The following is a 16,147-nucleotide window of genomic DNA, read 5'->3' on the forward strand; positions in this document are numbered from 1 at the left end:
GAGGCTCATGACTCAGCGGCGGGGGAGTCAACGCAGCTCCGGACATTTGTCTTACAGGGGTCACGTGATGTTTGGCGTGCTCGAAACAACCATTTTTGGACCTGAGGAAAGGCGACGACGACTACGCAACATCAATGATGCCTCTAAAGTCTAAACAGCAAACACACTAGCAAGCAGGGAGTCGTCAAAATTAATACGGTATTTGACGACTCCCTGCTTGCAAGGCATGGTCATGAGAGCTAAGTCTGTACTACCAGTAGTACAGTACTATGTAGGAGTAGATGGGTTTACGAGCAGATGTCTAGTATATTAGAAAGAGGGAGAGAAAGAGTTGCATTGAAAAGAAAAGCAGAACAGGAAATTGCACCACACTGTATAGTAACAAGGAGACACAGACAGGCAGAGTGAGAAGACTGCCCACGAACATTAAATTAAATTGTAATTAAGTCTAAAACTGGACAGCGATAATGAGCAAGATTTTCGCTTCCAGTGGGTTCACACTCCCTACACAAGCACTAAAACTACAACTGCATCTACAGCAGTGCTACAGTGCACTAGTGAGACAGCAAGGCTGAGCAAGGTCAACAACTCCAGCAGCACAGTGCCTACACATCTGCAGAACATAGTCATAGGTCAACATGCAGAGTTCCGTGTCGACGGCAACAAACAGACAGCACATTGCCATAAAAGCCTTGCTGGCTGGCGAGCTCGTACATTATGTGTGATTAGGACAGCATATCAAAAGGTGGCGCAATACTAGTGAGAATACCAAGGCACAGGGTGGTGCAATACCAGCGAGAACGCCACCGGGGATGGATGCACAGCACCAGCTGCAACTAGAGTGCATGCGGTGACACTGACCGTGATGCACACACGCGCACACATACACACACACATGCATAATGCATAGTGCATCAATTGTCACATGCGGCCGTGGGAGCCCGATGGCGCACAGCATGAGCACACAGCACGCCTATCAGTATGCACTGGACCCGAGCAATTACTGCTTGTCACGGCCAGTGAAGACAGTGGACGTAGCAGGGAAGACAGCAGAGGTGGTGGCTCTGAAAGCAGTCAAACAAGCTCTGGAGCAACTGCTGCCTGTCATGTCAGTGGAAACAGCGGAGACAGCAGCGGCGATGGCTCTAGTAGCATTCAACCAACACTGGAGCAACTGTTGGCCATGCTAGCAGTGGATACAGCGGGCAGCAGCACAGCCCTGACTTGTGGGCGATACTACACTCCAGCAGAGCGCAAGGCATCGGTGTCACGTGATGATTGCAAGCAACCACAGCCACTGCGCGTATGCGGCCATCAAGTGGTACTCAGTAACTCACAACACAGCACAGCCATTAGCACCGTCACCGCCACCACCACGGCTGCTGCTGTTTCTGCTGCGGATACGATGACCATCTTCCCAGCACACTACCATCAGCCTGGGATCCTTGCTAGCGGCGGTCGGAGGTAGCGGCGGTCGGAGGTAGCGGCGGTCGGAGGTAGCGGCGGTCGGAGGTAGCGGCGGTCGGAGGTCCGCCGCACACGCTCTTCGGAAAACACGGCACGGCCGGATCAGCTCCGTACAAACGCAACGACTGGCACCATGATAGCAAACAGCAGCAGCTGCCAAGGACAGCAAGGGGATATAGGCTATAGTTGTCTGTCTCTCTCTACTATAAACAAGATTGCAGCCACGGGCATCAACGAAGGAGAAATCCACAGAACATCAGGACAGGCCAGGGACTCCCAGGCCAGGAACTCCCACAGAACATCAGGTCAGGCCAGGAACTCCCACACCGGCAAACCAGTGTTAAAGCATGGCCAATGTTGCCAGCCACGCTGGGAAGACACGCACGCAATGCGTCAAATTGCTATGTTGGTAGCTCTGCAGGTCGGGGACATGCCGGCACGTCGAAGCTCGTACGAAGATTGCCGAGGACAAAAATCCACAAGGGTATGCATGGAACTGGCACGAGTGAGTTCAACCTTCCGTCCCGTCACGTGTACACCCCATCTCCACCATAACCATCAGAATAACAATGATAGCAAAAGAGCATCCACCACCACCATCTAGCCAATACCACTGGCATCAATTAGGGGGGGGTCAAAGCACTCTCAAAGCTCTCTCAAAGCACTCTCAAAGCACTCTCAAAGCTCTCTCAAAGCACTCTCAAAGCTCTCTCAAAAGCACCGCTACCCACTCAAGACGGCAAGAAGAACACACTGGAGCTGATCAATGCACTGTAACCATTAGCTGAGCATCAAGAACGGTTAACAGCGCTAGTTCTGTCAGGGATGGCAAGAGCGGTAGTAGCGCAGGTGCCCACAGCCGCATCCAGACAGCCTACGTCACAAACACTTCAAGAAGAATGTACAGCGTGTCCCGCCAATGTGCCCAAAAGACAACGCCGCACTAGCACTGGCACTCCGGCCATGCAGCCAACACACATCCAGGCATAGCAGAGACGCCAGAAATAAACATCCAGTCATAGCCCTGCGACGCCAAAACAAACACTCAACCATAGACGTGGCATAGACGTGGAACCATAACAAACATCCAACCATCCACTCCAAGGATAATATACAGTGCATACCAGCATTGACGGCGCACACGGTGTTCTCAGCGGCCCGATGGATACTGGATGGCTGAAGGCTACGTGGAGCGCTTGCGCACGGAGTACTTTCCACGCAGCAAGGCCTGAATGGGCACCTTGATACGCCCCTGATCGCCACTAGTCTTACGTACCCATACCTGAGAGAGAGAGAGAGAGAGAGAGAGAGAGAGAGAGAGAGAGAGAGAGAACACACACAGAAAAAACAGTTGAGACAAGTAAAATCAGACCTAACTCCTTCCAGCATGTCTATCACATCAGCCAGTGATGATCAACATACCACACCACTGCATGTGCCGTAAAGTACCGTTGATCCCCCCCCCAATGCTACGTCGCTTCCCAGCTGGGTTTTCAACAGGGAGCGGGAAGGTAAGGCTGCCAAGTGCAGTGCGATTTTACTACAACGCAGAAGATCAGGCTTGGCATGCTGGACTGTGCACATTGTTCATCCTGCACTGGCACATGTTGTGTACTGCAGTGCATGCGTCGGTTCAACACCGTATTTCATTGTATATGTCGACGTCGCTTCACAGGCAGAAATTTGACAGGGGGCAGAAATCAGAGAGGAAGCGGATCAACAGTATTTTACGGTATGTCAGTAGTGGGAAGCAAGCAAGGACATGCAACGATTAGATATTAAACTGACAAGGCAAAAAATACAAGCATCCATCGAAGACTGGAGAGGGAAGCAGAGAGAGAGAGAGAGAGAGAGAGAGAGAGAGAGAGAGAGAGAGAGAGAGAGAGAGAGAGAGAGAGAGAGAGAGAGAGAGAGAGAGAGAGAGAGAGAGAGAGAGAGAGAGAATGCGTGAGTGAGAGAGAGAGAGTGTGCATGAGTGAGAAATAGAGAGAGAGGATACAGAGGATAAGGGTGGTGTCACAAACAGATAGAAACGCATGAAATGATGAAACATACCTCGTTCTGCCCGATTGATTGCACAGTACCACTGATGCGTGTACCATCTTTCTGATCCAAGAACACCGGTTGTCCACGAATAAACCTGCAGGCAAAGAGAGAGAGAGACAGAGAGAGGGACGAAGAGAGAGAGAGAGAGAGAGAGAGAGAGAGAGAGAGAGGCGGGAGAGAGAGAGAGAGAGAGAGAGAGAGAGAGAGAGAGAGAGAGGCGGGAGAGAGAGAGAGAGAGAGAGACGGAGAGAGAGAAAGAGAGTTATTCTTTGCGCTGTAAGGTTCTTTTTGTACCCAGAACCTTCGTTGGCATGCGTTGCCAGGTATGCGTGACGCCATCACTTCGAAGCCCTATACCGTAACGGCTAGACAACCACAGAAGAGATATTGGTGACAAACTCAACCATTACGCAAAATACCAGTTACACCACCGCTTCACAATGTGCTCTCAGCCGACCCATCCCCATTATTACACATCACCACCATCAAATAAAATAAAATAAAAGTTCACGGTTCCCGTGAGACTTGGCTGGAGGCCGAATTTTCCTCATACGTAGGAAAGCCACCAGCCTCTATGGATCAAGACGCAGATGCAGCTCCTAAATCGCCCCCATAGCAGGGATGTTACTCGAGATTATGACACTGCACATCTGCAGCCACCCTGGTATAATCAGGCATAGTGATGGCCTGGCGCGAGTGAAATTTCTCTAAGCTGGTTGTGTTTCGCAACATAATCGTAAGCCGGCGGTAACGCGGACGTGCAAACTTTACTTCACTTGTTTACTTGTACACTCTTCAGACCGCCAGGTCGGCTCAGAGTGCTAAACAACCAGGGATCAGGAAATATCTACTAGCTTTCCATCGCTCCCTGCCCAGCCGTGATAGACAATTTGTCTTTGTCATCAAACTCTGGTGATGGTCGAGGTCACTTTGATTGAGGTGACTAGCTGCGTGGAACACCCACAACAGGTCTCTCCCGGAGGTGATGGCCATGCAAGCTAGGTATTGCATATTATACTGTGAAGTGAGAAACGTTTGCTAGAGATTAAATTTCGCTACTTTCGCGACCATTCGCGAATATAAATCGCTGCAAACTGCTTCGAACATTGATTGTAGACAGCACAAGATCCAACTGAAAAGATCAAATAGCAAAAGCTTCACACACACACACACGCGCGCGCGCGCGCGTGCGCACACACACGCACACACACACCACACACACACACATACACCACACCACACACACACACACACCACACACACACACCACACACACACACACACACACCACACACACACACACACACACATACACCACACACACAAGACTTACACTTTCTTGTCGTAGAAGAGTTTCCCGTCTTGCAGTTTGACTTCCACACCCTGATCGCTGAGTGTGTTACTTGAAGTGGCAGATGTTGTGTGTGCGCCTTGCGCTGCTTGCGCTACACACAACAACAAACGACAACGACGACAACAACGACAACAACACCAACAACACCAACAACAACAGCAGCAGCACCACCACCACCACCAACAAGAACACATGTTTTTATTCTGCACATTCATGAGGAATGCACCTAGTGTGCAAAGCGTGCTCAACTGATACCGCGGAGACAGAGCGTAGAAGAGGCAAACAGTGGACAGAAAGGCTACTGTATTTCCCCGATTATAAGTCACACTCAATTGTAACTGTGTTAAGTAGCACCCGCACTTTCAGATTTGAGCCACATCGTTTCATGTGTTCACAAAGGTTGTCACACTCGATTGTAAGTCGCACCCCTTCTTTGCCCTTGATGTTTAGTGTATAAAGGTGTGTCTTATACACGCGCAGATAGATACGGTATCATGCTTATTACAAGCATAGTGTCTTTCCTGTCCACTGTTTGACTGTTCAGCATATTCTATGTCTTCTTTTTCAGCCAGGCAGACAAAGACCTGGCCATGCAGACAAAGACCTGGCCAGGCAGACAAAGACCTGGCCATGCAGACAAAGACCTGGCCAGGCACACAAAGACCTGGCCAGGCACACAAAGACCTGGCCAGGCAGACAAAGACCTGGCCAGGCACACAAAGACCTGGCCAGGCACACAAAGACCTGGCCAGGCACACAAAGACCTGGCCAGGCAGACAAAGACCTGGCCAGGCACACAAAGACCTGGCCAGGCAGACAAAGACCTGGCCATGCACACAAAGACCTGGCCATGCACACAAAGACCTGGCCATGCACACAAAGACCTGGCCATGCACACAAAGACCTGGCCATGCACACAAAGACCTGGCCAGGCAGACAAAGACCTGGCCAGGCAGACAAAGACCTGGCCAGGCAGACAAAGACCTGGCCAGGCAGACAAAGACCTGGCCAGGCAGACAAAGACCTGGCCAGGCAGACAAAGACCTGGCCATGCAGACAAAGACCTGGCCAGGCAGACAGGTAGGCACGCAGACATACAGTACTGCCGGGCTAGATTTCCACCCAGCACAGCATACCAGTGTATACACGGTGACTCAACTGTGCATACACTGTAAGCGCATAGACTGGAACACATGAAAATAAGAGCGGTCTAGGCTAGGAGGCTGACTCCCCAAGTTCTTCAGCAACCGCCAGTGCTGTACTGTCAGACATACAGGCACACACACAGACCGACAGCAAGATCAGCTGCTACTGGTCTACTCCACCATGGATACTGTCAGACATACAGGCACACAGACCGACAGCAAGATCAGCTGCTACTGGTCTACTCCACCATGGATACTGTCAGACATACAGGCACACAGACAGACAGCAAGATCAGCTGCTACTGGTCTACTCCACCATGGATACTGTCAGACATACAGGCACACAGACAGACAGCAAGATCAGCTGCTACTGGTCTACTCCACCATGGATACTGTCAGACATACAGGCACACAGACAGACAGCAAGATCAGCTGCTACTGGTCTACTCCACCATGGATACTGTCAGACATACAGGCACACAGACAGACAGCAAGATCAGCTGCTACTGCTCTACTCCACCATGGATACTGTCAGACATACAGGCACACAGACAGACAGCAAGATCAGCTGCTACTGGTCTACTCCACCATGGATACTGTCAGACATACAGGCACACAGACAGACAGCAAGATCAGCTGCTACTGCTCTACTCCACCATGGATACTGTACACCGCCCAGTATTTGCGCCACTAAATTTTTGCGATTTCTCAGAACCAGCGAGTTTACGGTGGCAAATTTCCACACAACACTGTGGCCACACACATACACCCGCTGTTGAAGTTTGATTTCACGATTGTTAATAATTGTGTTATGCCTTCTCGCAAAATTAACAAACATAAAATACGTCGCAAACACCAGGCAGTTTATAGTACACGATGTACGCACAATGGACACACCACGGAGACTTAACCCGCAAAGGCCAGAGTGACAGCAGCAAGGAGACTTACCCTGCGGAGGTCGGAGTGACACCGGAAGTTTGCCCTTGTAAACTCGCAGCAAGTCCGCCATGACATCATCCTCATCCAGTGCACAGTTCAGGGCGATGTTACCTGCAGACACATACACCTCAGACCTCAGACATGCCCATCGCGGAAGCGATGATAGCGAACAGCTATGTTAGACATAGCAACTTGTGCTGGGATTACACCATTCAACAGCTTGCAAGGCTGATGAATTGACCGCCACTATTTTTAGCCTGGTATCCACCACACAGCTGTTTGAAGTGACTTTTTCTGGCCAGTGAATCCCACACACACACACACACACACATACACACAGACAGACAATTACACCAGACACATGATGTCATTATTACGTCATCACACTAGCACCCTGACATCATCATCATCAACACATTTGAAAATGATATTCTACCATCTCAAGTACTAATGCTCCCAGTCTATTTCGAAAACAAACAAAAAAGTTCACACGCTTGCGTTACAACCGGCTATACAACTACGCTGAGCAACACAACCAGCTTGGGAAGGTTTGCTCTCTCTCCCCCCCCCCCCCCCCCCCCCCCTTCCCCTCCCTATCAACCATCCACCAACACCACAAGCCTCCACACACGCAAGCCCCCCCCCCCCCCCCACACCCAACAAGCTTAGGAAGGTTTGTTTGCAGTGAGGAAGGTAAACACTAGACCACAGATAGCAGGACAATCACCGGAATGATGGAATGATGCAGAAGATAAAAGATAACGGCAACAGAGACCGGAGTAACAGGCCAGCATAGTTGCCAGGGATTTTGCCCCCCCCCCTCCCCACCCTACCAACCATCCACCAGCACACTCGCGGCCACAAACACCCCATGCCTCCACACACGCAAACACCCCTCTCTCTCTCTCTCTCTCTCTCTCTCTCTCTCTCTCTCTCTCTCTCTCTCTCTCTCTCTCTCTCTCTCTCTCTCTCTCTCTCTCTCTCTCTCTCTCACACACACACACAGACACACACAGACACACACAGTGACTTACTGGCAGGTCGCCGACGCTTCTCAGCCTGCGGTACGACATCTTGCATACGCTTGCGTAACTTTCTCGTTACAATCGGCTTCACTTCGGTCGAATCTAATTGCAAAGTGCGAAGAAGAAAGGACAGAGGAAATAGGAGACACTTAGACTAGATGTCCTCTTCGCACCAGTCATTATAAACAGAAAGCAGAGAAAGAGAGAGAGAGAGAGAGAGAGAGAGAGAGAGAGAGAGAGAGAGAGAGAGAGAGAGAGAGAGAGAGAGAGAGAGAGATAGTTGTAAGAATTCTAGCAGAATTGCACAGCGAAACTGCCATATCCGTACCTCCCGTCAATTCCATTGTCTGTCGTTCTGTTTCTATCACTTTCTTCTTGTCCGCTAAGTCGGCTGTCAGCATATCCTTGAGGTTAGCACGCTTGGTCTTGAAAAGAAAAGGAAACAATTTCAGCAGTGAAGAGAGAGAGAGAGAGAGAGAGAGAGAGAGAGAGAGAGAGAGAGAGAGAGAGAGAGAGAGAGAGAGAGAGAGAGAGATGCCGTGGATGTTGGCAACCAAAACCATTTTCACAACAAAACAAACTGCTCTCCTTATACAGTCATCCCTCTCTAATCCGGCACCTTTTGCAACGGCATTTTCTGCTGGATAAACAAGGGTGCTGGATTATCAAATCTTGCCCTCCAACCCGGCCCACATGTTATCATACATGTTTGTGTCGTACGTCAAAATGTAGGGATTTTCTGTGTCAAACCAAGTACTTTGTGGAATGCATGTATATAACATACACTTGGGAATATCTTATGCACTAGCATAGGATATTCCCAAGTGTATGTTACATGTGTTGTGTATGTTACAATGGTCCCTGACAGTATGCGATGTACAACTGCTGGATTAGAAAATCGAAATATGTACGGTTTGAGTGATTTGTTGCACAAAATCGCTGCTGGAGGCGGAATTCAAGTGCCGGATTAAAGCGTAGAAAATGAACTGAAAAAATCCGTTTTGCCAGAAAGTGTGCTGATTTGCAAGGGTGCTGGATAAACAAGTGCCGGATTAGAGAGGGAGGACTGCAGAATACACAAATGCATACACACGCACGCACACACACCAAGCCATCGGCACCTACCTCGTATTCCTTTTCTGCTGCCTCTAGTTCACCACGGTACTCTGAATCAATTTCCAACGTCTGCAGGGGGGGGGGGCGACGGAGAGAGAGAGAGAGAGAGAGAGAGAGAGAGAGAGAGAGAGAGAGAGAGAGAGAGAGAGAGAGAGAGAGAGATAGAGAGAGAGAGAGAGAAAGTTGTTACAAGTACTTGAAGTGCGACCATACCCACAGCACATGTACAGTAAAATCTGACATGGTGACCACTCGGATAAGGCGACCACCTGTCCTAATAGACCACTGCAACCAGGACCAAGGGATGCTATTTCCAGCCAAATGACCCTGGAAAAGGAGACCACATTTCGAGGGTCCCTTGAGCGATCGTCTTACACGGGTTTCATTGTATGCACACATTACGCATTGAATCATCGTAGTGTGGACCGGCTGACCCCAGGTACTAGGCCCAGACAGATCCTGCCGGCAATTCTTTCGGCAAAACATCGAAGAATTGAAAGAGCGGAAATTGCCGGCAAAATCGGAGCAAAATATCGAGATGTTGGGTAAAATCGATGCCTGATACTTGAATTTCCTTGTTTCTTTTTTTCTTCTGGTTACCAATATTTTATTAAACCAGAAAAATAATAATAATATGTAGCGCAAAATAAAGAGAAGGAAAATAATAACCGGTCAAGCGCTAAATACAAACAGAAGAAAAAGAAATCATAAGCCAATACGCGCTAAACTGGGCTTACACTATAATGAAGGGAGAACAACTGGAATCCGCGAAAATTATAACATACAAAATGGTACAGAGAAAAAGGGGAAGGCTGGGGGAAACAGACAGGTTGCCTACAGATGACACTCGGAGACAGCCTGTGTGGCAGAATATGCATGAGGGTCATACCTGCTCGACTTGTGGCGATGCCCACGAAGGCATGCCACGGCCGCCTTCACGAGAGCAAAGGACAGCTGGGCTCTGATCAAAGCCATTGCCACAGAGAAAGGCTCATCATTCTTCTCAGACTTGATTTCTTACCCATTCAGCAGGATACACAGTGCCCAGGACGAGATCATGTCACCGAAATATCACTGGGATTCACTGTGGATCGACATGATTTTGGAAGAACTCAGGGACACGTGCGTGGAAACCAGTGTTGAGAAACCGACCCTGTGATTTTTATGAAACGTTGTACAGCCAGGATTGTACGGGAAGTGGATAAGATACACATTATTCGGGAGCAAAATGGAGCAAAATATCGAGTTTCTTGTGCCAGGCTCGGCAAAATATCGAAGATTTCGCAGCAAAATATCGAGGCAAGCGGAGCAGAATCTGTCTGGGCCTACCGGGTACGACCAGCTATCACTGGATAATGACACCAGCTTACCACACAGACCCTGCTGGCTCGGTCAGATGTGCAACTACAGAGGTGATACAGTACATTTATCCCCCCCCCCCCCCCCCAATCCCTGTATGGGAGTACATGCACCATGCAGCTTTCTCCCCCCCACCCAACCCTGTACGGGAGTACCATGCAGCTTTCTCCCCCACCCCCTGTATGAGAGTACATGTACCATGCACCTTTCTCCCCCCCCCCCTCAGTATGGGAGCACCAATCCCCCCCCCCCCCCCCCGGAGCTGCAGTCCCATGACTCCCTCCCTGCAGTGCTAGTAGTACGTCACTAGTAGTCTTGCATGTTCTTAGTGATACTTGTAATATCTTACCATGAAATCTCTCCAGCATTCTGACCCCGGCGGTAGAGAAGACGCCGCACCAGTAAAAACAGAGTGGGAAAGAAAATGCAATCACGCACGCACACACCATAAGATTGAGTACAGAGAGACGGCGGGTGGGTAGGTGTGATGTATCATACATGTATGTCAAACAACCTGCTGGTATACGCATAGACAGACACCACGGCAGTAGTGTAAGACATGTGCATGACAAAACGTCAATGCTGGTACACAGGTGTGCAACTGACTGAGCTAGCATGCAATGCACTCAGACTCTTCTCAACTGGACAGCAAGGCTGCACGAACACAGACTACGGGGACTGTGACAACAGTTTCGACCAGGTCTCCTTTCTATATCGCCCCCTGCCCGCAGAAACGGCTTCAGAGCCACGCAGCCATACACACATGAGCACGCGCACACCAGTAGCACCAGAAGCATCCGCAACAGGAGCATCAGCAGCAGGAGCATCAGCAGCAGCAGCACCTTTTCCTACTCACCTATCGTTCTGACCGACTCGTCGTGAGCCCGTTCTAGCTTAGTAACACGACGTTGGTATTCCGCATGGGAACCTGCAAGGATGATGGCAATGACGACGATGACCGACAACGACAACAACAACAGCAACAACAACGACAGCAACAACAACGACAGCAGCAGCAGCAGCAGCAGCAGCAGCAGCAGCAGCAGCAGCAGCAGCAGCAGCAGCAGCAGCAGCAGCAACAACAACAACAACAACAACAACAACAACAACAACAACGTCAGCAATCGCACGAGAAGCGAATCCAAAACACTGTAAAAGAAAGAAAGAAAAGCTAGTCCTCCGTGTTACGATACTAAAATAAATGAAAGGTGAGTACAAAACACACAGTTTTGTGACCTCCACCGGCACGGATCATAGTCCTGTGCAATGCAACTACTGAGCTATTGAGCTGCTCAGACCAGTCTCAAGTCCTGTGCAATGCAACTTTTGAGCTACAGTACTGTCGGGCGCCAAAGAACAGAGCCCCGAAGAACGACCAGGTTGGAATTTCATCATGCAAAACATACCAATGTATACACGGTTACTCAACAGCATATAGACTGTAATACATGACAATAAGAATAGTCTAGGCCAGGAGGATGACACCCGAGTTCTTCGGCGACTGACAGTACCGTATTGCGCCACTCAGATCAGTCTCAGGTCCAGTGCAATGCAACAATTGAGCTATTGAGCCGCTCAGACCAGTCTCAGGTCCTCTGAAATGCAACAATTGAGCTATTGAGCCACTTAGACCAGTCTCAGGTCCCCTGCAATGCAACAATTGAGCTATTGAGCCACTCAGATCAGTTTCAGGTCCAGTGCAATGCAACAATTGAGCTATTGAGCTGCTCAGATCAGTGTCAGGTCCTCTGCAATGCAACAATTGAGCTATTGAGCCGCTCAGATCAGTCTCAGGTCCTCTGCAATGCAACAATTGAGCTATTGAGCCGCTCAGATGAGTCTCAGGTCCTCTGCAATGCAACAATTGAGCTATTGAGCCGCTCAGACCAGTCTCAGGTCCTCTGCAATGCAATAATTGAGCTATTGAGCCGCTCAGACCAGTCTCAGGTCCTACCTGCATTGAGGTCCTGGAGTTCTTTCCGATACTGCTGCACCTTGTCTTTCAAGAGTTGCATTGGTGATGAGCTGTGGGGCACAGACAGGCACAACAACGTGGAAGATGAGACAAGAACATACCGAGATGAGAGCCCGATCATAGTACTGACTTGGTCAAGCACACTGCAGCAGTGCATTACACACTTATTACTCGCTATAGTAGATGGGCATCTGGTACACTGGCTTGGAGTTGCCATTCACCTACTGTGGGTCAAGAATATTTCGCACGCTTTTTTTTTAATTTTGTATTTTTCATTTGCTGAGGCCGCGTAGGAAACAACAGAGCTACCAGTCCAGAGGCAGAGCCCTCTCTCTTACGTGTTGCTCACCGAGGTCATCATACGAGTTGTGCAGGCTGATAGAAAGGTCTTAGCAATACACTTATCCAGAGGTATTGCAAAACTCTGCAGATGGCTGATGCAACGGGACATATACGTGTGGTGTTGGACATGTAGAATACCCGAGCTTCTGGAGGGTATGCGGCTGGGGATACGCCACATACAAGTCGTGTCCGCTGACGTCAGCGAGTCACGTACGACACCGGCGGCTCTCGCACACACACACACACACGCATAGATTGGACATAAAGCGGTGAGGATGCGAGGCGCAACCACAGTCCTATTCAATGGAATCCGGTCGTGTGAGTGAACTGAGGGCTGGGCGCTATGTAGCTCTACAGTGCATTTGAAAAATATAGACGCGTGATTTCAAAAAACCGTTAGGCCAGCATTTATACCACATAAAATCTGCGATCACTTTTTGCACAAAAATTTCGTATGGTAGATACATGTATACTAGTAGTGCTGCTGCTGCTCAATGACATCATACATGTATACTGGTAGTGCTACTGCTGCTCAATGACATCATACATGTATACTAGTAGTGCTGCTGCTGCTCAATGACATCTGATCACGCAAGTCAAGTACAGTCAACTTTGCGTACAACAACACTCGACGGGGCATCAGAAAAGTGTCGTTATTCGCAAAGTGTCCTTATACCCAAAGTCTCAACATATGTATTAGAGTTACATGGGACTTTGCTCTGGGCATGGAAATTCTGTCGTTATTCGCGAATATCCGCAGTCGTTATTAGCGAAGTTGACTGTACGCATCGGGCACTGCTCAGCCCCAGACCTGTCAACACTGGGCTGTGAAGACTGGGCCGTGAACAGGTGCAAGTCACCGACTTCACTCACTCAATTGGACTTCATTCAGAAGTAACTGAAATCCGACACCGGAGCGGTGCGCTCACATCGCAAAGACCCAACACGGGGTAGTAAAACTACGAAATAGAGACCGCTAGAATGTGAACAGCACTGTACTCCATAATGTACAGTGCTGGCAACTGAAATACGACACCTGAGCGGTGCGCTCACATCGCAAAGACCCAACACGGGGTTGTAAAACTGCGAAATATAGACCGCTAGAATGTGCTCAGGGGTCGGATTTCAGTTGCCAGCAATGTGCAGAACATTATTACGCCTACGAAAGGGCTTAAGGGCGCGCTCACACTGCGACCATGAGCACGCGTCCATGCGTCAGCAAAACGCAGAAACGTGGCAGTCGTGCTCACACTAGGCCTCGTACACGCGTAGACGTGAAGTTGTCACACAAACTTTACGAATTGCAGTTCGTATCCAGAAGAGTTTGTGCGTTTCCTAATAAAGTTGTGGCCCCTTTTGGATGAAATTTTTTGCATGTTGCATGTTGGAAGAAGTGCCTCGTGGCTCGTATTCTTGAAGTCGACGAAAATAATTCATACATTCAGGTAGGTTTGGACTCTTGAGGGACTGCCGCTGACATCCAAGCGCTTTCGCTTTCCTGACCTCGTGGTCAGAGCAAGTGCCAGTGCAGTGGAAGTTCCGGTAGTGGGTTCTTTCGTCTGTTGCCGAGATGAGAACTGTATTTTCCGATGATATGTAACCGTGTGAAATGTCTTGAGGTATGGCATTCCATCATCGCAGAAACGTAGAGAAAGATGATTTCCCAAACCGAAAAGCCAGACCAAGCTGCGATCGTATTGAACGAGTACACTGTAGAAATTGGTCACTGACCCGATCACAACGAAGCAACTACAAAAACAAAAACAAAATTGACATCGACCAAAAAGGGCAAAGAATGCATATATGGCGGTGCGTGCGTGCAGGACCACAACTACAAAAAATTTAAAATGTGGAAATGTCGAGGATGACATCGACAACCGCCGAGTTTCATGAATCAACACACCGAAATTTGAGAAATTGAACATACTTCAGGCCAGGTTGTACACAAATACGCTTCACGTCTACGATCATGTTGCCGCCAAGTCGTGGCACCCCCCTCCGGAGGTCGCGGTCACGATTTGAAACGTGGCCGCGACGTTTTGGTCGAGTTCATGCCGTTGCCATGCAACTTGGCCGCATGGCCGCATGGACGCTGGTTTTGGTCGCAGTGTGAGCGCACCCTTATGAGGAGATTGAAAACGCGAAAACAGCTGTACAGACATTTTCGCACCTGAAATGTTTTTTGATTCACAGAAACACAAAATTTGGTTTCGCACGCAGAAAATTCAGACTGGGCTGCATGTGTTTTACTTGAAAAAATCTGCTAAACACAAATTTCTGTTACCGAGGGAACAGTTGCCAAACATTCGTGTTTAGTGGACTCTTGTCATGGCATGCCTAGCTCGCCGCCTTTTCAATTATTATTAATTTTGAGTACTCTCTGGCCATAGGGACCATCACTATCACCACCAGCACCAGCAGCACCACCACCAGCACCACCAGCAGCAGCAGCAGCACCACCACCACCAGCAGCAGCATCAGCACCAGCACCACCAGCAGCAGCACCAGCACTACGAGCTGCTCAGCAGCAGCAGCAAGAGCACCACCACCACACGTGTAGGCACATGCACATATCCCTGACTGACAAGAAAAAGGCTACTGCTAGACTAGTGCAAGGGCTCCGTTTTTCCTTGTCGTTTAGCAGATCTAGACTGCCTGGTAGTGGTTAGTGCTGAGATCGGCACCTGTATTCAACTAAGTTTGAAAAGAGCCGGCGTGGACCAAGTCCAAAACAAACTAACTTGAAAGAAAGAAAACAAAACGCCCACGCGCTGGCGTACAACGAAGAATCAAACAACTCACAAATCTTTGACATCTTCCTCGACCTTCCCTGCATCCGTTTCGCTGGCGCCTTCCGTCTCAGCTGAAGACACAATACAGGGATAGAGGGCAGAGAAAGAGAGAGAGAGAAAAGGAACAGCACTCATACCATAGACTCACCACGTTGCGCACCACAAGCAAACTCAGGAACATGACTCTCTCGAGCTCGGTTTTTGTTTGCTCACCTTCGGATGAGCCGTCGTACACCGCACTCTCTGGATTCATCGTTTCTTGTCAGAGAAAGAAGTCGTAGGCTTCACACCAGCAACGCAACAACTAAAGAGTCCGTGTAGTGGGAAGTCAAGAAGCTCGACAAACGACAGTTGCACTACCGAATGACTGGAAAAGAAATCCTTTCAAGCAAACAGTAGCTGCACCAGTTCAAAGAAGAAAAGAGATGTTTTGGAGCCGCGGCGCCTCGAGACTCATCAAATCACACGAAATGCAGCGTCGAGTTCCAAAACCTAGGTCGATTTTAGCAGCACACTTCGGGAAATCGGTGCGTATCACAGTATAATCACACTCAGTCCTTGAGACGTTTTCTGGGTCAAAGGATGTC

At 49.3% G+C, this 16,147-nt stretch overlaps 1 protein-coding gene across 1 annotated transcript; it reads right to left on the reverse strand.

Moving 5' to 3' along the window:
• Window positions 1-240: 240 nt before the first annotated feature.
• Window positions 241-15,962, reverse strand: LOC135828706 (sin3 histone deacetylase corepressor complex component SDS3-like). Its single transcript, XM_065341129.1, has 12 exons — window positions 15,774-15,962; window positions 15,571-15,631; window positions 12,406-12,476; window positions 11,308-11,379; window positions 10,801-10,820; window positions 9,102-9,161; window positions 8,305-8,401; window positions 7,986-8,078; window positions 6,961-7,062; window positions 4,847-4,958; window positions 3,523-3,607; window positions 241-2,749 (listed from the first exon to the last, which is right to left on the reverse strand). The coding sequence occupies exons 1-12, from the start codon at window positions 15,811-15,813 to the stop codon at window positions 2,651-2,653; spliced, it is 912 nt and encodes a 303-aa protein (XP_065197201.1). The 5' UTR covers window positions 15,814-15,962; the 3' UTR covers window positions 241-2,650.
• Between the last annotated feature and the right edge of the window lie 185 nt (window positions 15,963-16,147).

Source organism: Sycon ciliatum, chromosome 12, assembly GCF_964019385.1.
Source record: "Sycon ciliatum chromosome 12, ocSycCili1.1, whole genome shotgun sequence".
Taxonomy (NCBI): Eukaryota; Metazoa; Porifera; class Calcarea; order Leucosolenida; family Sycettidae; genus Sycon; species Sycon ciliatum.